This window comes from Panonychus citri, unplaced genomic scaffold, assembly GCF_014898815.1.
Source record: "Panonychus citri isolate SS breed McGregor unplaced genomic scaffold, ASM1489881v1 Contig00138, whole genome shotgun sequence".
Classification (NCBI taxonomy): Eukaryota; Metazoa; Arthropoda; class Arachnida; order Trombidiformes; family Tetranychidae; genus Panonychus; species Panonychus citri.
The window spans coordinates 2,786,147-2,812,581 of NW_026515543.1; the positions used below are offsets into that span (position 1 = coordinate 2,786,147).

Here is a 26,435-nt window from a genome sequence, read left to right on the forward strand (position 1 = left end):
GAAAAATTATCATGATAATTTTTCCATGTTTGATCTGTGAATTATTGATTACTAATAAGAATCGATAGAATTGATCATGATCCAAAATCGCAATTTGGTCTTTTCTGTTTCTCATCGAAAAAGTGTCAATAAGAATTCAACTTGTGTGTTTAATTTTTCTCTTCGAATGAAAATATTATCAAGAAATGAAAGAACTTATTGGGAAAAAGCATCGAATTCAGAACTTTTGTTACCATGGAGAGAAAGAACAGTCCAGAGTCGAATCTTATTCTTGGTACGGTGAAGAAGAGAAGAATTGAAAAGAGAAAAGAGAAAAGAAAGACAAAATAGACAGAGGAAATATCGAATTTCGAAAAACAATTTCGATTCTGCGTTTAAAATGTTCTATTCTTTTGGTTTTTTTTCATCGAAAATATAAAAAGTAATTATATTGATGTGCTTTCATATATTTAGATCGACTCTTAATTTCTAGTTAACTGATTGACTTAATTGCCGATTGTCAATTCGCTGCCTTTTTAATTGTTATCATTTAATTATCGATCAAGATTCTTTGTGTTTGTTTGGTTTTTCTCAACGAGAAAACTCATTAAGGAGAAAATTGGAATTGTTGTTTTATATTTTATTCTAATTGCTGATTCTCATACTTGACCCTGTTAATTAAGACCAGTTAATTGTTTGATTAAGGTGATAAATCGGATTACCAATGAAAAAGTAAACTACAATTTCTAATCAAAATGATTTACGTTTAAATTAGTCGAGCATCGAATCCAGTTAATTATCATCCTTCCAATGTTCCGTTTCCATTGGTGCTTTTAATTGATCTCAACAACCGTCAAAATTTAATTATAATCAATTTTTGATTCTCAACAATTTAATTATCATCGTCTCAACAACCGTTCTCATCCAATTTAAGTAATAAACTCGATGATCTGAATCGACAAATGCTCAATATTTGACGTCTCGAAAATATAAGAAAAATATTAGGACCAAATTGTCTTTCTCTTTAATTTCAATATTACAATTAACTGATTAACTAAATTCTATCCAGATTAACTGCTACAAATTAAATTTTCCATCATTTAAAGTCGATAATAAATTTAAATCCGATCCAAAGCAAAACGAAGACACCAAGAGATCATCCGAGACTTGAGAAAATCAAATAATCGAATTGTTCAGAAAGAGCGAAATAGTTCAAAATAGATTTAAATGGTTAAGAACTAATTAGAATTCGGGAAAAATTTTCAGAGGAAATTTCGCCGCAAAATTAATTCGATTGCAATTCAGTTGAAACTTAAATCGCCTTCATGGTATCGCCACTTTTACCTGTTACCTTAGTAGTGCTTCTGATCAGTGAGAGTACCATTGGAATTGACCAGCAACCTCCAAATGGTCAGAGTAAAGGTGAAGGATCGTCGGCGACAATTACGACCCACAATCAGGCCTCACCACCGGTGAATCCAGTTACGTCCAGTGATAAAAATGGAGCTGAATTTTACGTTCCTTACAAAACACCCAATCCCAGCTCGATGGATCGAGTCTTTTTGTACGAATCCTTTGATGATGTTCATCGATTTAAAAAGACTTGGATAAAGTCGGAGGCCACAAAAGGTCCGAATGGTAAATATAAATATGATGGAACTTGGGACATTGTGGTGACTCATCAAAAAATTCGAGGTAAGAATCGAATCCAATAACCTAATGAATGAGCAGAAAATCTCAACATTTACGCAGAAAATTGTTCAACGATTTAACGATTTACTCTAATTCATTGTTTCTTTTTTTAATGTTTCTTGATTATCGATTAAATTGTTGATTCGATCAATCAAAATCAATTCATTCGACCATGAGTAATATCACTGGAGAGAAAGAGAGAGAGAGAGAAAAGATGAATTAACCATTGATTCTCTACGAGTTTCTTTTTATATTTGTTCATTTGTTGGATAATCAATTCAATTGTAATTCTAATTTATCACTACGACCATAGAACTGAATTGATAACAAATGACAAACTTAATTGATTTCATTTGATGGTTAATGAGACATTAATAATGTCACAAAGAGTTTTTTTCTTAAATTTAAAATTCGTAACAATTTATTCATTTCTTTTTGATTCTGTTTTCATTTAGGTGACTATGGATTACGAATGAGATCCAAATCTAAACATCATGCAATTAGCAGACAATTTGATCGACAATTTAACTTTTCCAACTCGAGCCCATTGATAGTTCAATATGATGTCCAGTATCGTAATGGTCAAGAGTGTGGAGGAGCTTATCTTAAGTTACTTTCATCTCCATCGGGAAATTTAAGTCTAATAAATGACCAGTCACTTTATACTATCATGTTTGGTCCAGATAAGTGTGGATCTGACCATAGGTTACACTTTATCTTTGCCCATGTTAATAATAAAACCGGTGAGCGACGGGAAATACATTGGAAAGACGCTAATACGCTGACCAATTTAGCGGACATTGTCACCGATGGTAAATGGCATCTTTTCCGACTCTATCTCAGTCCATCAAGCCAATTCGAACTGTCAATGGATAAAAGGGTGATCGCTAGTGGGTCTTTACTGGCCGATTTCTCTCCTCCCGTTAATCCACCCAAAGAAATTGACGATCCGAACGATATTAAACCCGAAGATTGGGATGAAAGGGAAAAAGTTCCAGATCCGGATGCAGTGAAACCCGACGATTGGGATAACGGTGAAGCTAAACTTATCCTCGATTCAAAGGCCAAGAAGCCAAAAAGTTGGCTTGAAGATGAACCTCTTATGATTCCCGATCCAGAAGCAACCGAACCCGAAAATTGGTCTGAAGGTCAGTCCCATAATCTAACTTTCAACTCTCTTTTCATCTTTTAATCATTAACCTAATCTCTTAATAAAATAAACAGATAAAGACGGTCCTTGGGAAGTGCCGATGATAAAAAATCCCCGCTGCTCGTTAGTTCCCGGTTGTGGTCCTTGGAGTCCACCGATGATCGAGAATCCAAGATATAAAGGTGAATGGAGTCCACCCTTGATTCCTAATCCCGCTTATCAGGGTAAATGGGTACCACAGAAAATTCTGAATCCAGATCACTTTGAAGATAACCATCCATACTCTAGTATGTCACCAATTGATGCGGTCACTTTTGAACTATGGACATTGACCGATGGAATTGTTTTTGACAACATTCTGGTCACCTCTGATTTCACCTTGGCCGATTCCATTTCAATGTCAACTTATCAGATTAAAAAGGAGCTCAATGACCTTGAGACGGACAATTGGTTCAAACGGTTAATCAAACAGACCAACAAGAAACCTTGGCTTTGGGCAGTCTACATAATGGCCACTGCGATACCTGTGATATTTTTCATCGGTTTTTGCTGTGTGACTCCCGGATCATCATCCTCATCACCTTCACCTCCTCCTACATCTTTCTCATCCTCGACATTATCGTCAACACTTTCCCCGAGTTCACCATCTTCAATATTTGATTGTTCACAACCATCAACAAGTTCAATGAGCACAACAATCAACGATTCTCAGCATTATCCTCATTCTCATCATTCACCATTCACAGAAAGTTGTAAGGTCAATCATCATCATCATGATCCATATGCCTTTCGATACCATGATGCCTATAAAAATAACGATTCAGGTTGTTCATCATCTGAAACTTTGGAATCGGAAATTAGTGGATTAAGATCTCGATTAGTTTCTGGTGGACAACCGGAAACGATCACGATGACCGGATATTGTTCATCTTCTTATCAATATCATCAACACTCTCATGGTTATCAGTCAACCAAGAAAACACCAACGGTCAGTTTTAGATCAGCTTGTATGAAGCAAATGATTCCTGACGAAGAGGAAGAAGAAGATGATGATAATTTAGTGGATGAAATGAGAGTCATGGAATTGGAATTAGAAAAGGAACAAGATGAACTAATTAACAATGAGCATGTTAATTACGATAATAATGATGATCAAGATTACGATCAGGAAAAGTACGATTATGGAATCATGAATGATGGACCAGAAAACGATTATAACATTGATGAAAATATCGATTACAATTATAACGATAATTTGGAGACTGCAACTGATTTAAATGAATTTAGGGTTAATGGTGATGATTTAATTACTCCAAATGATGGTGAAGAAGAGGAAAAGGAAACGATAACAATTGAAAGTGATCAATTATCAATAATAAACAATCAAAAGCAATACAATGATGACCAAATCAATGAAATAAATGATCAGCTCAAGGATAAAATTAACGATGACAATTATGATCCAATTGTTGTTGATTATTCAAAAAGCAATAACACTGAAAATGGTGATAGTTTAATAGGAAAATGTCAATTTGATTCAGTAACTAATGGATTTAATGAGCAATCTCATGGTGTTAATCAACAATTAACTAATGGTGATGATTTTGAGGCGATGGAAATGATGAACAATCAATAGATGAATCAGTTCAAGAACTTGAATCTCTTGAGAATACAAGTAGATCAGAAAATCCATCGATCAGAAAACGGAGGAAAGGTAAAGGTCGTCGCAAGAACGATGGTGGGGGAGGAGGTGGTGGGGGAAATGGTAATGGTGCTGGTGGAAAATCCGGAAACGGAAAAGGTAAAAGTCGCCGAACCAAAGCTCGACGAGAATGAATTGATTTAATTATTGGTTTCATTTTCTCCGCTCAAATGCAAGAGGAAATTAAACTTAATATTTTATAATTTAATTTCTATTAAAACAAAATGTTGATAATCTTTCAAATTCAAATCAATTTCAAATCAATTCCATCACATTTGTTTAAATTGTTAGAATGTAAATTAATTGCTCTTTGTTTTTCCCTCTTTCATTTGATTCAATTAATAAAAAAAAATTCCATTTGTTATGAGTATTAATTAATTGTTATTCATTTATTATTTGTGTTCAGTTTCAAATGATTGAACATCAAAATTGTTCAGATTTGATTGAACTTTTTTTCTCAGAAAAAATATCAGTTAATTATAATATTGAACATTATCACAATTGCTCAGCAATCGGATAAATATATCAACAGAATTGGACGATTTTGTTTATCAAATGGTATTCGGTCAAAGGTTAAGGGTCTCTCAGAGGAAATTGAAATTAGCTCTTGGGAGGTGACTAGCTACTCGTCGATATCCATCCGAATCACTGGAGACCGGAATCAGTTTGTATTCTTTGCTGGCCTGAGGTTCGAGTTCACTTGCGGCAGCGGCATAGTGATCGAAATGGTGTTTATGGCTTTTATGGTCATGCTTGTGGTCATCTTTATGGTCATCATGTTTACCTAAGCATTGGGAGGGAAAATGGTTCAAATTATAAGCTCGATTTCGATAATCGATAATATTTGATTCGTATGTTTGGGTTTCCATTCATATGACGACAAGACTTAAAATTCGTGTTAATTTTTTCGGTAAACAATTAATTAGAAATGATTTGTGTCTCGTGTTACCTGGCATCGTTTTTTTTTTGCTAATTGTCTTGAGTTAATTTGGTAAGTGAATTTCATTGTGATTAAATTTGGCACCACGATCATTTATCATGATGATTTAAGCAAGAATTGTGCAAGAATAGAAAGAGAAAGAGGAAAACAATTTCAATTGGCTTGATACAACTCGACGATTAAGATCAATGGACTGAACCAATCAATATCCCAAGGGAAAACTTGAGCAGCTTCAACCTGATTAAAGTCTTCAAGGTGATGATGATCATCATGGAGAGTTGGTTGTAATGGTTGGAGTGGTTGATGGTGATGCTCAAGTTGTGGTTTAACTTGAGGTGGTTGTTGAGTTTGAGACAATGTTGACAATAGTAAATCTGGTGATGATAAGGTAACTGTGAGTTATCATTGGGAATCATTGATTTGGAGTTGAGATTATGAGATTAACCAGTTGATGAGAATTTTTTTAATCGAAATTGGATATTAAGCAAGGAGAGAGAGAGAGTTAGAGAGTGAGAATTAAAGAGGAGGAGAGAGAGCACAACAGGTAACCATAGGGAAATATTAACCAAATTAACCAGGAGATCAACGGAAACCCAAAACCCGAAACAATCGAGAGAAATTAATAGAAATTAACGGGGAAAAAAGGAAGGAGAATAAGAAAATGGTACTTACCCCAGTGATCTTTTCCCTTTTCGTGGTGGGTCTTGACATCGTATTTCCATTTTCCTAGTTAATTAAAAAGAGTTAATTGTTAACAGTTGACCAAAATTGTCGAAATTTTTTTCTTTCACTTACCATGATCATCGTCTTTTCCATTGTAAAAAGCGGCCGCTGAATCTTCATCGGATGTTCCTGGTTCGTTTGTTTTGATCGAAGCTACAAATCCACCTTTACCTGCGGTGTATTTTACGATTCTCAGTCTACCTTTGGCATCGTGTAGACCATAAGAACCCTCGACGTGTCCTCCCTTCTTGGTGAAATGTCCATGCTCTTTACGGAAATTTTTATTCCCCCAAGGATCGTGAATATCATAAGCAAACTCGTACTTTCCCCAACCATCCTGCTTCCGAAATATATTACTATGTCCACCATGATGGTGATGAGTTGAATAGACTAAAGTAATTAGCGTACAACCAATTAAACTGATTAAATATCCACAACTAATGGCCATGATTTTTTACGAACACGAGATTTTCACAATCAAATGTATTAAACTTTTCGGTTTACCAACGATTTTCACAATCAACAATTTAAAAGGCACAATTGATTTCAGTCCCTTGGTATTAATGAACAACACTGATTGTAATAATTGATTGAATATCTTTTACTCTTCAATTAAACACCTTATACCTTCACTTTCAGGTAAACCACTGAACTTCCGATTGTAAGAACTTTCCATCTTTATATACTCTCTCGATTGTCATCTTCCTCCTTGGTGACAAAAAAAATTGTGTCCACCCAAACATGAGGAGAAAATTGAATTTTTTTCTAATTACCGCCGGTAGATCAACAATCAACTAATTGTTTAGCATAACAGTTTACAAAAGGAGAGAGAGAGATAATCTTTTTTTAATTCGACACCAACAATCAACTCTCTTCGCTTAAAGTAAATCAATTGATCCACTTTGATTTGAATGAATGGCCTAGATGATTAAAGACAATCAATTTATGATTAACGTTCTGTTAGTGGTTAGAATTGAAGAAAAGAAGATGATAGAGATGATGAAGATGATATTGGTGGTAGAATTTTATTTTTTCTTTTCTCTTTTTCTGATTGTTTTCCATTTAGTAGATGAAGATGATTCCGTTCAATTGGAGAAAAAGATTCGAACTTTTTTTTATATTTGTATTCGATAGAAATACTTTTATATAAACTGATCAGGTTAATTCCTTAATCGCTATCGATTTAATCATCGTGAGATTAACAAATGACTTTTTTGTTCGATCTTCTTGATTATAAGGCCAAAAAGAGAATCATTTCAATGGAAGACCATGAGTTTCCTTCCGGTTTTGTGGTGATAATTGTTTTCTCTTTGAATGAACAATTAATTTCATCTACTCTTTGTGGGAGATTATCACCTTTTTTTGGATGATTAGTCAATCGAGACATTGATTAGAGAAGAAAACAAAAACTGATTAACTAAATCGTTTGTTTTAATTGTTCTAATTAATTGGCTCATCTTTTAATTAGTCGCTTTTTATTCATTTACACTTGATTTTGTAAAACTTTGTACTTTCAATGTGATCCCGTTTACCTTAAGGAAGAGGAAAAAAATTTGATGTCATTTTTTTATTAATCATTTAGTTAATCTTGAGATTTTAATTGTCTAATTAGCTTTACCTCATTTAATTCAAATGAGGATGATTAATTAATCACAATTATAGTTTAGATTTGGAGTAAAATGAACATCTTAATTGTTGCAAGCGATATAAAGTTGAACAACAGTTAATTTGTTTTTTTTTTCTTACCTGTTGATTTACTTGGAATCAATTGTTGACAGTTGATGATTAGCGAGATATTTTAAATTATTGATCATATTAATAACAATTTTAAGTGATCAATTTTTGCTTTGATTATTTTGATTAATTGTAACTTTTTTTGAAAACAAAGTTCAATCAACTGATGTTTCTTAATTTGATATGTTGTAACAATTTGTTGACTGATTGTAAATGAAATTAAATTGTCAGTGTCAAATGTAACAAGCGAATTTGTCATAATCAAAATTGAGACTTTCCCGATTAAGATAAATATCTCATACAAGTATCTCCAATTGTCCAATAATTAACGAAATTAGATTGTATATATTGTCCAATAGTTGATCCACTTTCAAGATTATCAGATTAATTAGTAAATTCTGTATTCATGATCCTTTTAAGATATGATTATTTAGGCGAAACAATCAAGAGTTGATTCTCATAGATTCAGTCTAACTCTTAGATTATTAATGACGATGATTGATTATTTCATGTCCATTGAAAACTCCATGGGAAAATCCAGTTCTTTACGATAAAAGCTCTGCAATAACAAAGTGAAAGATTAATATTAATCATCTTAATGCAATGAAGGATTATGACGAAACGTCATTAGATAAACAATTAGATAAGAGCAAAGATTAACTCACTTCTCCATGATATTATCATGTAATATTCAAGGTTGGGTCATTTCTTTCAGTCTGGTGAGTCCAGTTAACACAATTAGCTTTGCGAAAAGAGAAAGAGATAATTTAAAAAGAAAACCGGTAATTTGAATATTCAAATCAACATCGTCTCTTGTGTTAGATTGAAATGAATTTCAAAATGGAAATAGATGAATTTAAACAGAAACAGTAATCATTTCCATCCATTTAGATTTTCAATTGCAATCAAGATATTAACCATTTCCAGTATCACCTTAATCACCATCATCTCAACACTTGAGGTTGCACTTTTTTTACCATTCTCATCAATTGACAGATTCGTGATTGAGTTACGCCAAATATCATCCATTGATTGCCTTTAATAGGGTTTTCAGTTGTTGGTAAACTTGTTTTCTAATAAACAAGATGGCTGATGATTGTTGTATCTTGATTTCCATCAGAAAGTCTTTGTACTCTTTTTCTGATAGACATCTGAATCTGAATCTTGGTGCTTTTGATCAAGTAACAAGAAAAGAAAGAGATCCTTAATAGTAGACACCAAAGTTTGAATTGTTTAAAAATGATTCCGTGGTGAGAGATATTGATGTGTCTCAATTGTTATCCTTCAATTTTTGATGGTCAGCAACTTCATGTTCAGGGTTTAATCTCTTCTTTCTTGTAACAATGTATCGAATGTATATTTTCACAATTGGTTAAACGTTTACGCCAAATAAAAGCCTCAAAAAAAATCTAATCCAAAAGATTAATGAGGGCAAAGGATTTGATTGCGAATTGATGGAAACTGTTGACTTGTTTCAAATCTTTGGTTATACAATCCAGTTCATGACGATGGTTAAAAGGTAAACAATACAATTAACCATGTTAACCCAACTGGATTATTGTATATAAAAAGATTATCAAATTCATCAACTGTGTTGAGACATCATCTTGATAAGCCATACAAAAAGGGTAAAGACCAGTTAAATTGAGTGGTCATTGTCAGAGAAATCAAAATCCAATCCAAAACCATTAGTACATTAATATACACATTAGATTCTATATCATTAATAGGAAGATTAAAGAGAGAGAGAGAGATAATAGATTAGCAAATATGAAACAAAGAGATTAAGAAGTGACCAAGAGTAAATGATGACTTACCAAGACAAAAGAGTTAATCCAATGGTGATAAAAGATTCAAAGGTTGATGGAGACAAAACTATTCCAAATTGGGTGATAATTTTATTCCACAGTAAAAGATAATCCTGAAAAAAGAAAACATTGAAAAATATCAATAAAAAAGCGAAAACGGTTATGACTCATAAAGAGAATAAAATTAATTTAAGATTGAGAGATTAAAGCAAACGGAAAAACAGAATTCGATCAACAAACTTACATGGATAATCTGATTGCTTGTGTTTACAATAGATTAAGACAATTAGCAACAATTAGAAAAGAGAGAGAGAGAAAGAGAAAGAGAAAAAAATTGTTCCATATCAATTAAACCGGCAAAAAAAAAGAGTAAAAGAGAGAAAGAGAAACAATAATTAAGCGAAACCCTCTAGACAATAATGAGAGAGAATAAGCTGAGTAATGTAGACACAAAGGTCGACAGAGGAAAAGATAAAAAGAAAGGGAAGAGAGAGAAGAGAAGAGGAGAAGTCATGGTAACCCGAGTAATGGAAACACAAAAGAATAAGTTGATTCCCGTTGAGCCGTGAATAGTTTAGTCTCTTATTCAGTCTACCAGGTAACAAGGAACCAGATTCATTGTTCAAGTTCCAACTCCAACTTATCCTCTTCTCTTTTCTCATCATCTCTTCATCTTCTCCTACTCCGTTCCTTTATTTTCTTCTCATTTTCTCTCGTTCAATTTGCCATTTTTTCCATCTCATATTCTTTTCGCGTGTAAATTCATCTTCTAATCTCTTTGGATAAACATGGTAAGTTCTTTTTTCCATTTCCGTTGGTCGAATTCTATTCTTTTATAGTTTCTCGTCAATTTTGTTCCATTCAATTGTCATGGGTCACTTTTTCTTTTTCTCTTTTGGTCTCGTTTGGATTCGGTGTTTTTTTGTTTTGTTTCTCCATTCGTTTCAATCTTGTTCTTTTCTCTTTTTTTTTCCTCTGAAATTTTCTATTCTATTTGAGTGTTTAATTCTTGTTATTTGATATTCTATGTTTTTTTCGTTCTCTTTTCTTTTCTTTTTTAATTATCCACAGCGTGAGTGTATTAGTGTCCATGTTGGTCAAGCTGGAGTTCAAATGGGCAATGCCTGTTGGGAACTTTATTGTTTAGAACATGGTATTCAACCTGATGGTCAAATGCCAAGTGATAAATCAGTTGGATCGGGTGATGATTCATTTAATACCTTTTTCAGTGAAACATCGGCAGGTAAACATGTTCCAAGGGCTGTTTTCATCGATCTCGAACCCACAGTAGTTGGTAAGGAGAATTATCTTCTTTTTTCCTCCATTTTCTCATCAATGTGTCTCTTCATCTTCATTGTCATTAACCCAAGACATTGACTTTATCCTGTGTCTGTGTCATGCTTATCACACCCTTTTCCTCCTCCCTTCAATCTCTCTCTCTCTCTCACACACACATAAATGTTTATTACACTAATTTAATATTGATGTTTTATTCCAACTCCCAATATAATTATAGCAACAATTTAATGAAACTGTTTTCTAGTATCTCTCATTCTCAAACTCCATGTATGTGTCTATGTCTTTGTATATTGTTTTCTTTTTCATTAGTTACTCTTTCTTCTGACTTTCTTTTCTTTCTCTTCATCCATCTCTCTGCCACTCCCGAGACACAACTACAAATCTCACCCGTGTAATAATCAGGATTTTGACCTTTTTACGATCTTCTTATTTCGTTGGAAATTTAAAAAAGAAAAGAGAGAGAGAGAGAGAAACAAAGTGGACAACAGATCATTAGAATTATTTTCAAATCACTTAGCTTTGATTAGATCAATTTGAAACAATACCCGATATCAGATGATAGACAGAGCCCCACCTTTCTTTGCCTTAATCTACCTTGACAGTCTTTTTCCATTAGTTAAATCCTTTTTAATAATCTTTGAAGAGGATAAAAGTTACACATTAACCTCAAATGTTTAAATAATTGGTGTTAATGTCTTTGTAACAGTTTATCTAACATTTTAAGTGCCAAGAAGTGATTATTATGTAATGTGTTTACCTTTAATGATGCAAAATGTAATAAGTACAATAGTTGACAATGTAAACCGATATATGTCGTTCAACGTTGACGAAATAATGATTTTTTTTGTTATCTTTTACACCTCAGGTATATAAAAGAAAAGAAAATGAGAGAGTAATCATGGGAAGAGAGTCTTTTGTTGTGTTGAAACTAGTTGATCATGATCATGATTCACTTGACAAGTTCTTGTCTGAGAAATTATCTCTTACTCTATCAATTTCAAAGATATAAAAACAAAAGGGTAGAGAGAGAAAGAAGAGAGAGAGAGATAGGATGATAGAAAAGCCAACAAGGTAAGAGATGAAAGAGCCAAAAAAGAGATTGAAGAATGAAAAATGTTGAAACTTGATTCAACAACAATGCTCAGGTCATTATCTAAGGTCAGCTTGGTAGAACTAGCAACAAGTTTGGCTTCTTCTTAATGATTATCTTCATGCTCCCTCTTCCACTTTCTGCTCCTTAAACCCTCAATCTCACCTTACATAAAAGTCTGAATGATGATGAAGATGATGAGATGTTGATGGCGAAAAAAAAGAGAAAAAAATTCCAATCGGATAAGAGAGAGAGAGAACAAGAGTTTTGTTGGGGTAGAAAAAAAATTGATGCAATAATCTTAAGTATCATCTTCATATTTATCTGTTTTCTCTGAATTATAACGCCCTGTTTTCAAGCCTGAAAGAAAATTATATCATACACTGAGGTTGGTTTCCATTTCTTGGTGAAAGAAAAGTCTATCATCTTAGAAATGATGTTGATGAAAGGATAGACAGGAGAGAGAGAGAAACGGATGATGATGATTACGATCGAGGAAAAATTGACAGGAAGTTTTAAGAATGATGATATATTGAAGTTTCAAGGTTCTAATTCAGTTCATGAGACTGTAACGATCAACGATGAAAAACAAAGTGTTTCAAGTTCATGTAACCAAATCTCTTGAATGTTATTGATGAAAGAGCATGAGATCATCATGATTATAATCTTAATCTCTGTTCTGTACTATTTCAAGATTCTCATTGATTAACTTTGATTATATTTCGTAATCTAAAACAAATGAATGATATTTCCTTTAATCCGATTGAGAGATACTCTGATTGAAATTAATCCATATCATTGGAAATCTAATTCCAATCTAATCTAAACAAATGGATACAATATCGAAATCAATTGAATGAATAATATAATTTATTTCGCAATGAATATTGTCAAATCAATTATTCTGACCTTCATTCATTAAATATTATCATGAAATTCATTGGGGGATATGAAAGAAATGCTAGAAAGTTAATAACCAGATAATTATCCGAATATCCTCTAAATATGATTACGATAATTCATAAAATCGTTTTAATGTATTTACAGGTAAATTAAACGTGATTTAAACGTGTTTACATTGAGTTTTAACTAGTTAATTGCTGGAAGGAAAAATCGTCTGATCGTTAATAGTGAAAATCAATCATTCATTGATTAGCCATTAATATCTTAATAATTAACTATCGATATTAAAATTATTCTTGTTTTCCCTCAATCACTGTTATTATCATTGAGAACTTGATTCAACAGAGGAAATTAACTAATACATTAGCTGAATATTAGTAAACAATCAATTTAAATTTCCTAAGAAAAGGTTATTATTGCTCAATGACCACACCTTAATTATGGAGGTTAAATGGTCATTTGTTCAATGATTAAATGTTAACCTGAAAACCAAAAATAATTCGGACAGATTATCAGCCTCCCTGTATAACACTGAGTTCAGCTGAACTTATATACTTTAGTTTATATTAATATGTCAACTAAACAATTCCATTATCATGATCTACCTGTTAGTTTGAATTTTCATTCTGATTAATTGATTATCAAAGTACTAATTTCAATACCTTTTACCCGAATAATATTTAAATTATCAAGGGTATTTGATTGATTGTTAATGATATTGCATGTTAATGATGTTAATTAGTGTTGTCTCATCATAAATCAACTTGAATTGATTTATGTTCAACTAATTGTAATCTCTATGTGATGAGTGATAATAATTACAATAATAACTTATTTAGATTAACATGTTGATATTACTGATAATATGAATCAACTTTTTGATTAACTATCTAATTGTTGTTGTTTTTTTATTTCTAAATTGTGTATCAGCTGATTACTTAATTTCTGTTGATTTGATTGTTTTAATTTTGTTTGCTACCACAATTATCATTGATTGTGATATTTTCAAATGAAACTTTGTTTAGATGATCAATCAAATTGAGATTAGTTGGTAATCTAAAACTTAATGTAACTTTTTTTTGTATCATTAGATTAATGAATGATGATTAACTATATTTTGTTGGTAGATAATGATTAGTTTAATCAGTTATGTTCAACATGGATGATCATGTTTCATGAAATGAAATTGAATTGAGATTAAATCAGTTTCCAAGGCATTTAAATCAATCAGTCTTCGTCTTTGTCAATTTAGTTTCATCTTTAATTGTGCTAATATATATTCGGGTGTGTCGCTCAGATTATCAAATATATTTATCGATTTCTTCAATCAAGTGGTTAATTTATCAATCCAATTAACTTTAATCAATGTCAAATTTTACCCAAAATTGTATTCTCTAAGTTCAACATGGCAGAATCTATTTAATATCCTTTGATAGATTATGAATCTTCAATCAATATTGATTAACTAAACTACTAACGATCAAAAGATTGATCAACCATTAATTATCCCTTACAAAAGTTATTAAATTGTTTTCGTTTGACTGTTATTGTTTATCTTTAATTGTACATCGTTAAATTTCATGTTGATTGTTGTCTTAATTGTTATCAATTTATCGTTTAAACAAAAGCAAAGACAAAACTGTTAACATGATTATTTTAATCATCAACTCGAACTTGAATTGTTATGACAACTGATTATCTTGCCCATCAATCCATTGAATCATTCACTAATCAACCAACTATGATAACCCTCATGTTGATCATCATGGTTTTAAATCATCTTCCATCAACTAACAATTTTTAATCATTCACTTAATCGTTGCTATTTTTATGTCGATAAATATTACAAAGTTAATAATAAACTTTGGATAATTTTAACTAACTTATGTTGATATTGATTCAGAGACAGAAACATGATGATAATCATTGAAATTAAAGGTTAATTAGAAGTGAATTGTCAATTAAGAATGATGATTTCCATTCATTTAAATAATTGTTATAACCTTTTTCGTAAAGTTTGTATACGCGTCAAGATAAATTGAATTACGGTTAATTTGATTAACGAACAAAAAAGTCAAACCTTAAATAATGAAGCAATTTAACTTTGATTATCATGAACAACAGTTTTCATACCCTGAAAATCAGAATCTTACACAATAAACTACCACTGAATTTACAAAATTCAATCAATCCAATAAATTATACGAAAAATAAATCACGAAATGATAGAGATAAATTATTCCAATTGATTGAGTTGTTTATTATTAACATGTAACCAAATTAACTCAATTTCATGATCTCAAAATTCATGTAAATTTCCCCATTAGAAGTTCACATTTAACCGAATTAACTGATTTATTGTTTTATTAATTTTTCTGTTCTATTCTTTTATTTATATTATTCAATTCAGACGAAGTACGAACTGGAACTTATCGTCAACTTTTCCATCCCGAGCAATTAATCACCGGCAAAGAAGATGCTGCTAACAATTATGCTCGTGGTCATTACACCATCGGCAAGGAAATAGTGGACGTTGTTCTGGACAAGATTAGGAAACTTTCTGAACAAACTACTGGTCTTCAAGGATTCCTGGTTTTCCACAGTTTCGGTGGTGGAACTGGATCAGGATTCACTAGTCTTTTGATGGAACGATTATCAGTTGATTATGGTAAAAAATCTAAATTAGAATTTAGCATTTATCCAGCCCCCCAAGTATCAACCGCCGTTGTCGAGCCATATAATTCGGTATTAACCACCCACACCACATTGGAACACTCAGACTGTGCATTCATGGTAGATAATGAGGCCATTTATGATATTTGTCGTCGAAACTTGGACATTGATCGACCCACTTACACTAATCTTAACCGTCTCATAGGTAAGAAATTGACTATTATTATTACAATATTCTAATTGTTTCCTCTTAACTCAAAGTCAATCATTAACAGAATTAATTTCATTCTGATTGATATGTTTACCTTTATCTCACTATTAATTAACATGTAAATGATTCTACATTAGTATTGATTTTCTAACCTTAACCTTTACCATGAATGGAAATGAATTAAACTTTTTGATTAGTGTTTTGTATTAACTATCAGGCCAATTCCTTGGAGGCTTTTCAATCAACTCAAATTGCGAAAAGTTTCAAATGAAATTGTAACAATCTCAATGCATTGGAAATTCATGATTCTGAAAAGTATAGTGAAAAAAAGGAGATTATTTAATTTAATTCAATAATCTAGTGAAATTTGTAACCAATTATTATTATTATAAATTAACACTTCAATCTCAAAAATTCATCTCCTATTCTCAGATGAATATAATTAATGAAAAACAGAAATTGATTTTCTGCTGAACAAAATGAGGTAAAAATCAGTCATCATGATAAAGAACAACATGAATTATTGTCATTGAAACGTTCAATGAATTGTAAGGTATCTTTTCACTTCCTTTGCATTCATTTCATGATCATTTATTCAGTTGATTCAATTTTACTTCATTTCTCATGCATGAATCATCTTACATGTAATTCAGATAATAACAATAGTAGAATCAGTCACCTTAACTCTGTGACAATCTTAATTTTCTCAATAATAATTCTGATGATTTGTAGATGTTTATTTAGGTAGAAAATCAATAATCGTGACAATCTAATCTCAGCTAATCATCAGAATCACTCAGAACTTTTGACCTCTTTCACTTTTCGTGATTCATTCAATTAACTATTTTTTTTTCTTATTTTCTTTGTAATTTTCACAGTAAACAATTAACTAAATCATTCAGTCAAAATTAGTAGTAAAAAAAGACAACTACTATCAAATCGATGTACATTCATTGATGAACTATTATTGATTCAGTCGATCAACAAATAATTTTATCATTTAATTAACTCAATGGGTTATGATGATGATAATTTTTTTGCGTGATTTGTGTTGATTCAATTGCTTCAATTAACTTTAAATTACATGTTGATCTATTTCTTGTAGTTTTCGGTCACATTTTTGTCACCGAAATTAGTTCACCATCATGAATAATAATCAAGTCGAAAAATGTTAAGCTACATAATTAATGTAAATTTTTGATTAATTTTGATTCTCTTTCATGACTTTGATGTTAATTTGACAACAATTCTGTGAAATTTTGCTAAAAATATGCTGATTAAGTTAATTGAAATTACTTGTTTAGATATGTTTACTCATTTGCATAATCTGAATTTTCTCATGTATTAATACTTGAAATTTTCCCTTTCACAAATGCAAAAAGATTCACTTGTAAACTAATTTGATCATTTTTTTCTGTTCTCAGGTCAAATTGTATCTTCGATTACTGCATCTCTCCGTTTCGATGGTGCTCTCAATGTTGATCTAACTGAATTCCAAACTAACTTGGTACCTTATCCACGAATTCATTTCCCTCTTGCAACTTATGGTCCCGTTATCTCAGCTGAGAAAGCTTATCATGAACAATTGACCGTTGGTGAGATTACCAATGCCTGTTTCGAACCACAAAACCAAATGGTCAAATGTGACACTCGACAAGGTAAATACATGGCAGTTTGTCTTCTTTACCGAGGTGATGTGGTTCCAAAGGATGTTAACGCAGCCATTGCTTCAATTAAAACAAAACGATCAATACAATTTGTTGATTGGTGTCCCACCGGTTTTAAAGTTGGTATCAATTACCAACCACCAACCGTTGTACCCGGAGGTGATCTGGCTAAGGTTCAACGAGCCGTTTGTATGCTTTCCAATACAACAGCGATCGCTGAAGCTTGGGCTCGATTGGATCATAAGTTTGACCTTATGTACGCTAAACGAGCCTTTGTCCATTGGTATGTTGGCGAAGGTATGGAAGAAGGTGAATTCTCAGAGGCCCGAGAAGATTTGGCAGCATTGGAAAAAGATTATGAAGAAGTTGGCCTGGAATCGACGGACGGTGATGGCGATGATGACACTCACGAATATTAGGTACCAATAATAATCTAATTAGACAAAGAAAAAAAAGGACACCAGAATTCTGATAAAAAGCAATTAAATGATTAAAACATTTTCGAACACGATGAAAACCAGTCCCATACCCTCAGGCATTGATTGCAAAACGTAAAAACACCGAAGCTGAATTAATCTTTCGCAAATCTCAAATTTTATGCCTACGGTCTTTCTAATTACCTTTTTTTGCTAATGATTATCAGTTAATTGTATCTCAATCTATTCTTAATATCGTTCTCCCTTCCATAGATTTATTATGTATTCGTGTTATGTGTTTACCCGTCTACTCATTTTACTACTTAATCAATCGCCCGTTTAAAGTTAAATTTGTCCTATTGTTTTCTTACCTTGATGAAGAAAATTTTTCCTCTCAACTTGATATTTTACTATTACCAATTATCTTAATCACCCGCATTTATCACCTTCCCTTTGGAAATAACGTCGCAAAAACTTTTCCTATTAAGAGATTATCTCAGATTATCCATTGTGGTCAATACATTGTCAGGAGAAATCACCAACCATCATAATCCATGGCTTTTACTTTCGATGCACCAAAAATCAAACGGACGTTCCACCGAAAAAAAAACAAACAAAATGATTAACTAAATCAGGAAAATTAAGCTGATTAAGTAAAAGAAAAACAATAATCATGAAAGTCATTGTAATCAACCGTCAGATAGATTTAAAAAAATTCTGCAATCAATAATTAATCAATAACATACTTTGGGTAATCTTTTTCTCCCTTAAAAGAAAAGATTTCATCACAATTTAAATCAATACATTGCGTCACCAATTAACTTATATAAATTTTTCATATCAAGTTAACTAATTGGTCTGAAAGTTATTAGTAAGCTGGTTGATTGCTGATTAGATTATTATTGAAAATGAATATAACCAGACATCGTAATCATGGTGATAATTATCAGGGTCATAACTTGATTGGAAAATGATAATTAGTGATAATTAGTGAAACAAACAAAGAAACACAATCAATGGCTTCCTAGAGTTAACAATGGAAATGTATAAGCAATTAGTTGATATTATTACTTTAACACTTTTAATTGTTATCTCTTTGTAGGATATATGAATGTTAATTTAATTACGATGATGAGTATAAATAATTTATCAACATGGGAAAGTGTTAATCAAATATCAGCATCATCATTAACTACCATTTATCATGAGTGTGTTACTCAGGAAGAGGATAAATATCAACTTGGAAAATTGAGATGAAAGGAGAGAAAAAGTAATGAATGAAATTCTCAATTTTCATCATAAATTCCTTACCTTGATCATCAAATTTATTATTATTCTTGTTGATTGTCAATTGGCTTTTTTTTTCATTCGTCTACGGATATCAGGATTCATGGTAACTGCGCTTCTTAGTTGCTCCAATAAATTTGAAGAAAAGTCCATTGATCATTTCAAGTTGCTCAGCTCTGAATTTGCTTGTTTACTCAGGGTAAACACAGTCAAATTTTCAGACATTGAAACACCTTATGAGTAGATTAATATAGTTTTCAGGAAAATAAGTCAACTTGAAATTCATCAAAATTGAATTTGTCGTTGAATGAAGAGAGATCCATTTTCAATTGGTGAACAATTTAAATTGTAAATTATGTATTAAAGTTGTTATGTATTGGATGGCTCAATCTCTCTGTTTGTTTTGTTCTTCATGGAAATTACCACTCGTATCATGTATTCAGATTAATAATCTCATGATATGTTGAGAACTTAAGTTGAGCCTTAATTGAGTTAAACCAGTTCTGTTGATATCATATTTTCATGAGCTTAGAATAGAATTTTTTTTCTTGTTCGTCTGAGAAAAGAAAAGTCCAATACAGTAATTACCAAAAATTGATTACGATCAGGATCAAGTCAGTCACCAATCAATGGAAATTCAATTGTCAGGGTGAAATCAAAAGATTGGATACAATTACTATAGACAAACATTTAAGAAGCAAAAAAAATTACTTCATTTTCACATAAAAGATCAACAGGGAACCAGAACTATTTCAATTACCTGTTACATTGTTACCTTTAGATTTAAGAGGTAATTTGATAAACCATGGGAAGAACACAATATTAAAGATGATTATGATGAAACGAAATACAAACAATTTTATAATCGGTTATCAAATTAAAAGATGGAGAAAAAGAAAGTGAAAAAATGGCGTCAAAGGTCAGAAAGAATCAAATGTTAACCTTCAATATGTGTTGATCCTTCTAATTGTGATTAAAACTGTTGATTGTTGATTATTGGTTCCAATGGAAAAACACTAATTAAATCTCGTACCAAAAGGAAGAGGGATTAATAATAAGAGAAACAACTAATTGGCAAGTAACCAGATTAACCAGAATCTAAACACTGCGAACATTTTGAAAAAGAGAAAAGAACAACAAGAAAAAAGTAAGAGAAAAAGAAGGAGAAGAAAAAAAAGAACAAATTTTTTTTCTCTTTGCAACAAGACAGAGACTTTTCATTCGTTTACACGTTGCTCTTGATTGCGTTTTCCTCTTTTAATTTGGTTTGTTTTGTTGTTAATTGTTGTTCTCTCTTAAATTACCTTGTGGCTAATTGTTACATAGTTTAAATATTCAATAGTTTACTAATTGTTTAAGTGTTTAAACTGATTGATAACCAGAAGTTTCAAGTGGAGCAACAATCGGGAGGATAAGTGATTACTTGGATTCCATAGTTTTTGGGTTAGTAACCAGAATTTTGGTGATGGAAGAAAAAAGAAAATGTGATGAGGTTGTTGTTGGTGGTGGTTTTGGTGGTGGTGATGATGATGATGATGATTATGTTGATAGAGAAAGAGGGGAAAAAGTTACATTAGCTCATAAAGTGAATTCTATTTTTGGTCTTCCCCAATCTTTAAGTTATCGGTGTCTCTCATTTCTCATTTCTCTATTCTCAAATTCTTGCTATCACAGTTTCTCTGTTTATTTTTCTTTATCTTTCTTGTTCTCTCTTCATCTTACTCGTTGCTTATTCTCCTTTGTTCATTTTATCAACATCATAACCATCATCATCATCATCTCCCGAAACGTAAATACATCCATTATAAACATAACCGTTGTTCACCTTTAATTTTGTGTCTGTTTTTCTCTATCAACAACACCATTTCTACAATCAGCTTTTTCTTTTAAAATTCTTACTAACACTGTTTTCCATCATTAAACCCTACAGGTAAAAACAATTTTCAATCTAAAAGGAAACAAAATTCTGTATCTATCACAACAATTTTTCATCATTAAGTTCATCTTTAGGTGATTCATCCGAGAAGAAAAAAACAACCCAGACTACCGTTAACATCTTCTAACCATCAACATGATTAGTTTCAATCAGAAAATGTACCTTTTCATGCCGCTTTTTCTTGCAATTACCTTACCTTTGGGTGAGTTAACCATTGCCTTTGGAAAGAAGAGAAAAAATTGATGTGACAAAAAGATTATCAGTCAAATAGTGAGAAAGGAGAGAGAGATAAACAACAGTTTACCAGTTGAATGGTCAAACTAAATGGGAAGAATCTTCAAGAAAGACAAAAAGAAAGAGAGATTAAAAAGGTGATGAAAAAATCGAAACAAGAGAAAAAGAGAAAAGAACAAAAATAGACATTTATTACTCATCTTTTTAGTGCAACTTTTTTCTTTTCCTCTCTTATGATGTCACATTTTCATCAACATCTTTTTTTCTCTTCTTGCCTTCATCGTTAATTTTAACGTTTTTTGCATCAATTTTTGATTCTATCAGAAATCATCACTATTTCTCACATAATCAGGCTCATTGTTTTTGTTTTTGTTTATATTTTTCTATTCACTTACAGGCCAATGTGATACCAGTGAATCTATGAAATGTTACGTTTGCACCAACATCGAAGATTCTGATTGTAAGGATAATCCAACCGCTGATAAATTTATCATGGATTGTGAAGATTTTTTCTCCAACAAATCAGAAACCTTTAAGCCTACAAAGAAAGATTTTTCTGTCGAAAGACAATTGAACAAGGTTCGTGTGATTATTTAACAGATCAAATCTTTTTCATCCTTCCTCATCACCATCACCATTATCATCTTCATACTTTTTCAGATTTCTTCATGTTAGCCTTTTATTTATACAAATGGACTTGAGAAAACTCATCTTCATTACTTTGAGACTTGAAGAAAAAATTGGAAAACCTTGATGACTATTGATTAGTATCGGTCGTTTTTTGCTTTCTTTTCTCATCTCGTATTGATTATATACCATAACTATTGGTACGTTTGCTTACGAAAATTGTCAATATTCCATGTGAAAAATAACCTTCACTTTAGAACGCAATCAATCCTGTTTTCCGCAAATTCTTCATCTTTTTTTCTTCTTCTCTCTCTTTCTCATTTGCGTTCTGTCTCATGATGAGATCAACCTTTCCAAGGGTATTCATTTTATTTATATTCATCATGTTCGAAATTATCTTGTTCTCAAGGTTTCTCTTTGTTTTCTTTCTCATGAAAATTCATGATAAAGTCCAGTTTTAGTATTGTATTGCCTCTAGGATCGGATTACCCTCATGAGAATTATTAGTTAATGACCATCACTATTAACCTACGATTTTCGTTGTGTCAATTGTCTTGCTTCTGCTTTTATTCAATTAACGGCAATTATTTTACCTTTTTGAATCTTTTATTTGCTTTATTATTGTAATTTTCATGCCCTTAGTGCTTACTACAAATAGTATTATTATCGATGTGATTAATTCAAAATAGATCATCTTGTCCTCGTGGCTTCGTAATCTGTTTTCCTCTTATTGCTGTAAAATGGATTTAACTTTGTTCATCAGGCATCATTTTCTGAGTGAATACCAGGAGAAAGATGATGATAAACAAGAAAATTAAAGAGAATAGTGTAAATGCTTTGTGATATTGAAACGATAATCATGCTTAATGATGATAATATAAATACATGGAATTTATCAATTTGCCAAAAAACACGAATTTATATTATTCTTTTGTTTATCTTTTTTTTCTCATGCCAATTTTTCTTTCTTCAATTATATCAATCAATATTTCCATCAAAGTAATTGTACTTTTAACATTTATCACTATTTCCATCAATTGAAAATGAAAAGAAAAACTAGAAAATCAAATAATTTAGTCATAAAAGTAAAATGAATTTAATCAATTTACTATTATAAACTGTAAATTCAGTTGACAATTTGACAATAAATTCCTATTTTATTGTTGAATTTTCATTACCTGTTTGTGACACTCATCATGGATAATTTAATGAATGATTTTTATCCTTTTTTTACTGAATTAACATCCACCATGAACATAGACATGAAACTTTAACCTTGAAAGATGATCTGATTGATAGAGTCAAACTTGAAATTGGTCAAACTGTAACATTACATAATCTCTTCTAGTCTTCATGAATATCATTATCATGTAACTCTGATACATTTCGTACAACTAACGATACAAACATGAAGATTTTATATCTTGTTTATCGAATAGTAACAAACTCTAACTTTATAACATCAATTTGAAACTTTTAGAACTTTGAAATTTGTTATTCGAAAAGATGAAAAAAGATATCAGCTGATAACCATTTTTCTAATATCTAATAACATTATTATTTATCAATACTTTCTAAAGATATCACTATAATAATAACATTGTCCAACAAATAAAGTAAATAGTGATGAATAAAATCATATATCACCTAATTTGTTTACACTGATTACATTGACAATTATCTTGAATGAATAATCATTTGTTGCCTTAAAAATGATTCTCATTTGTTAACTATTATTAATTTGATTCAACTTTGCCATTTATTGAATTAACTTGATTGCCTGTAAATATTTGATAACGTGAATCCCTTGTAATTGAATTTCAACGATATTAAATACAATGTATTGTTGAAATATCTTGATAGATAATTCTGATTATCCATAATTAATGATTATTAATTAAATTTCTAATGTTCTTTGCTCCCTTCCTATTTACCATTATAAATATATTGACTTTTTTCGCAATACATTATCGAATTGCATTCTCCCACTCATTCACCCAATTAGATATGTTTAAGCTACTGATAATAAAGAAGAAGAGTTCATTTTATCATGAGTTTCATGATAGACAAAACTCATTGTATTGATAATCTAGCAAATAATGATTTTAATGAACATTGTTACATACCATTTTCATTGGAATGAATTTGATTCCTCATCGAACATGATTATTACTTTTACTATCATTCATCAAATAAACATTAGATTTAATCATTCATCTTCTTTTTTTCTTCTCCTGTTCAAATCATCTAGTTAATAATCGATCTTGAATCTGATATCATTCCATCATGATTAATATGTTATAATCCTTTGTGAATTTTATTTCCAATTTTCGTATTTTTCGCGATAGAACACTGGAACTGATTTAGTTGATTGTTTACTTTTAATTTTCTAATTTTCTCTTTATCCATTATTATTGCTTTTCTAGGAGTCACATTCAAGGGAGAAGCAAATAAAGAGCGAATCATTCGAAGCTGTGGTAATATTCGTGAAGATCGACCATGCTACCGAACTTCTGATACTCAAGTGAATACACAGACATGTGAATGTTATGATCCTCTTTGTAATACTGCAGATACTCGGACATCCTCATCAACTTTCATTAAGATTTTAATTCCCGCTTTGGCAGCAATTCTCTTTAATCTCTCATAGACACAAATCTTTTTCTTCTTCATCAATCTCTCTTGTCTTTTCTCACTCCTTATAAAACATTTGTTACAATTGATTTAGTTTAATCTTGACCATTTTTGTTTCTGGTCATTTCAGTCTTAATTTCATGTTCTCCTCAAGAGTCGAGAGAAGATTATAAAGGATAAATGACGCATAAACAACAGCAACTCTTACAATTACTATTAAAGTTAGTGTTAATCGTAGGTCAGCATCGATGGAAGATTAGAAGAATGATTTTGTTTCATCTTCTTCCTAAACTTCATCCTCGTTCTTGTCGTCTCTCTCTCTCCTATCTCCTCCTCCATCTCTGTTTCTCACTCACTGCCCTATCTTTGAACGATCACTCTAACATCTCTTCCTTTAACCACACAACTCTTGTACATTAAATTAGGATTCTCTCTCTGTCTTTTATCGATCTTTATGATTTCGAGTTTAATTCGCATCAATGGTCTAATTTTCTCAATTGTTTCTTCTATTGTACTTCAAGAATCTATTTATAATTATGTCTCTACTCTATAGTTACTAATAATCTTTATAGTTTTCTTTATCATCAACCAAATTTAATTATTCTAAACTAATGTAGATAACAATGAACTCATAATTAGTGGGTAGATTAACTGGATTTCAACAAGCAAACATCATCAATAACTTACACCGAGTGACAAAACAACAACCATAACATTGTTATTTCAATGTATCTGTTTATCATTCACCACCTTTTCCTCATCATCAACAATAAGCATGACACAGGAATGAAACTTGCTCATGGAGAGAGACAGAGAACGAGAAACATCAACAATCATCCAAACCAGATGGAAAAAAGAAAACGATAATCAATAATCAGCAATGATAATTAAGTTTAATAACTTGTGCCTTAAAATTGAACGATTATAAGTCATATTTTATCAAGAATCTATTGACAATCTTGATTAACTCTGTCTTGCCAATCAAAATATTACATAATCCCAACTAATGATTGATAATATCCTCAATATAAAAATTGTATAAAAACTAACTACAAATCTTTTGTTAGCTAATTGTTATTGATTGATTCAAATCAATGAGAATTGCACAAAATTGAAACAAAATGATACAAGAAGCAAAAAAAAATCTCATCATTAATCCTAATCCTTTTTAAATTAGTTCAACTTAACTTGACAAAAGCTAAAAAAATTTCCAAACAAATTGAATTAATTTCAATAATCACAATCAAAAATAACAATTGAACAGAAACTCTGTACCTGACATATTCAATACAATTAATTGTATGATTAAATAAATTGAGATAACAAAATAACAATACAAAACTAGTTTAAACTATTAATATAAAAATATTTCAATACAATTAACTTGAATTATCGTTGTGATTGAAAATGACGAAAAATGGAATCATGAAACTGAATCAAATCATCAAATTGTTTCAATTAAATTGACTGAAACTCATTAATGAAAAATTCAAAGTTGTTCTGAATAAATGAATAATAAGAATTGAATGAAATTTTCAAGATAATTAAGAAAAAAATTGTTCCTAAATTTGATTCTCTTTTCCTGTAACATGGTAATTTAATCAACGATAATAATACTCTCCATGTAACGAGATAAAAAAGAACACAATTAAACGCGAAAAACAACAATTAATAAATTGTCATAATCGTCAACACAATTATTCATGTAATCGAAAATTGGATCGCGATGA

At 31.1% G+C, this 26,435-nt stretch overlaps 3 protein-coding genes and 1 pseudogene across 4 annotated transcripts; 3 read left to right on the top strand and 1 right to left on the bottom strand.

The window, feature by feature from the left end:
- Positions 1 to 85: 85 nt before the first annotated feature.
- On the top strand, positions 86 to 4,893 carry LOC128393276 (calnexin-like). The gene is made up of 4 exons (XM_053353416.1): positions 86 to 421; positions 1,049 to 1,674; positions 2,127 to 2,819; positions 2,896 to 4,893. Exons 2-4 carry the CDS (start codon positions 1,305 to 1,307, stop codon positions 4,455 to 4,457), a joined length of 2,625 nt encoding a protein of 874 aa, XP_053209391.1. The 5' UTR covers positions 86 to 421; positions 1,049 to 1,304; the 3' UTR covers positions 4,458 to 4,893.
- Positions 4,894 to 4,990: 97 nt separating this feature from the next.
- Positions 4,991 to 10,278, bottom strand: LOC128393283 (uncharacterized). 2 transcript variants are annotated; one of them, XM_053353425.1, is made up of 7 exons: positions 9,973 to 10,242; positions 9,738 to 9,841; positions 8,586 to 9,635; positions 7,933 to 8,479; positions 6,259 to 7,718; positions 6,136 to 6,189; positions 4,991 to 5,307 (listed from the first exon to the last, which is right to left on the bottom strand). In XM_053353425.1, exons 5-7 carry the CDS (start codon positions 6,632 to 6,634, stop codon positions 5,108 to 5,110), a joined length of 630 nt encoding a protein of 209 aa, XP_053209400.1. In that variant the 5' UTR covers positions 6,635 to 7,718; positions 7,933 to 8,479; positions 8,586 to 9,635; positions 9,738 to 9,841; positions 9,973 to 10,242; the 3' UTR covers positions 4,991 to 5,107. The 2 variants fall into 2 exon arrangements, with proteins under 2 accessions (XP_053209400.1, XP_053209399.1); XM_053353424.1 differs by lacking the exon at positions 4,991 to 5,307 and adding an exon at positions 5,336 to 5,837 and having other exon boundaries at positions 9,973 to 10,278.
- A 20-nt stretch (positions 10,279 to 10,298) lies between these two features.
- LOC128393281 (tubulin alpha-1A chain-like) lies at positions 10,299 to 18,788 on the top strand. The gene is made up of 4 exons (XM_053353422.1): positions 10,299 to 10,519; positions 10,800 to 11,022; positions 15,431 to 15,898; positions 17,329 to 18,788. Exons 1-4 carry the CDS (start codon positions 10,517 to 10,519, stop codon positions 17,988 to 17,990), a joined length of 1,356 nt encoding a protein of 451 aa, XP_053209397.1. The 5' UTR covers positions 10,299 to 10,516; the 3' UTR covers positions 17,991 to 18,788.
- A 1,634-nt stretch (positions 18,789 to 20,422) lies between these two features.
- Positions 20,423 to 26,046, top strand: LOC128393284 (uncharacterized; annotated as a pseudogene).
- The last annotated feature ends 389 nt before the right edge of the window (positions 26,047 to 26,435 follow it).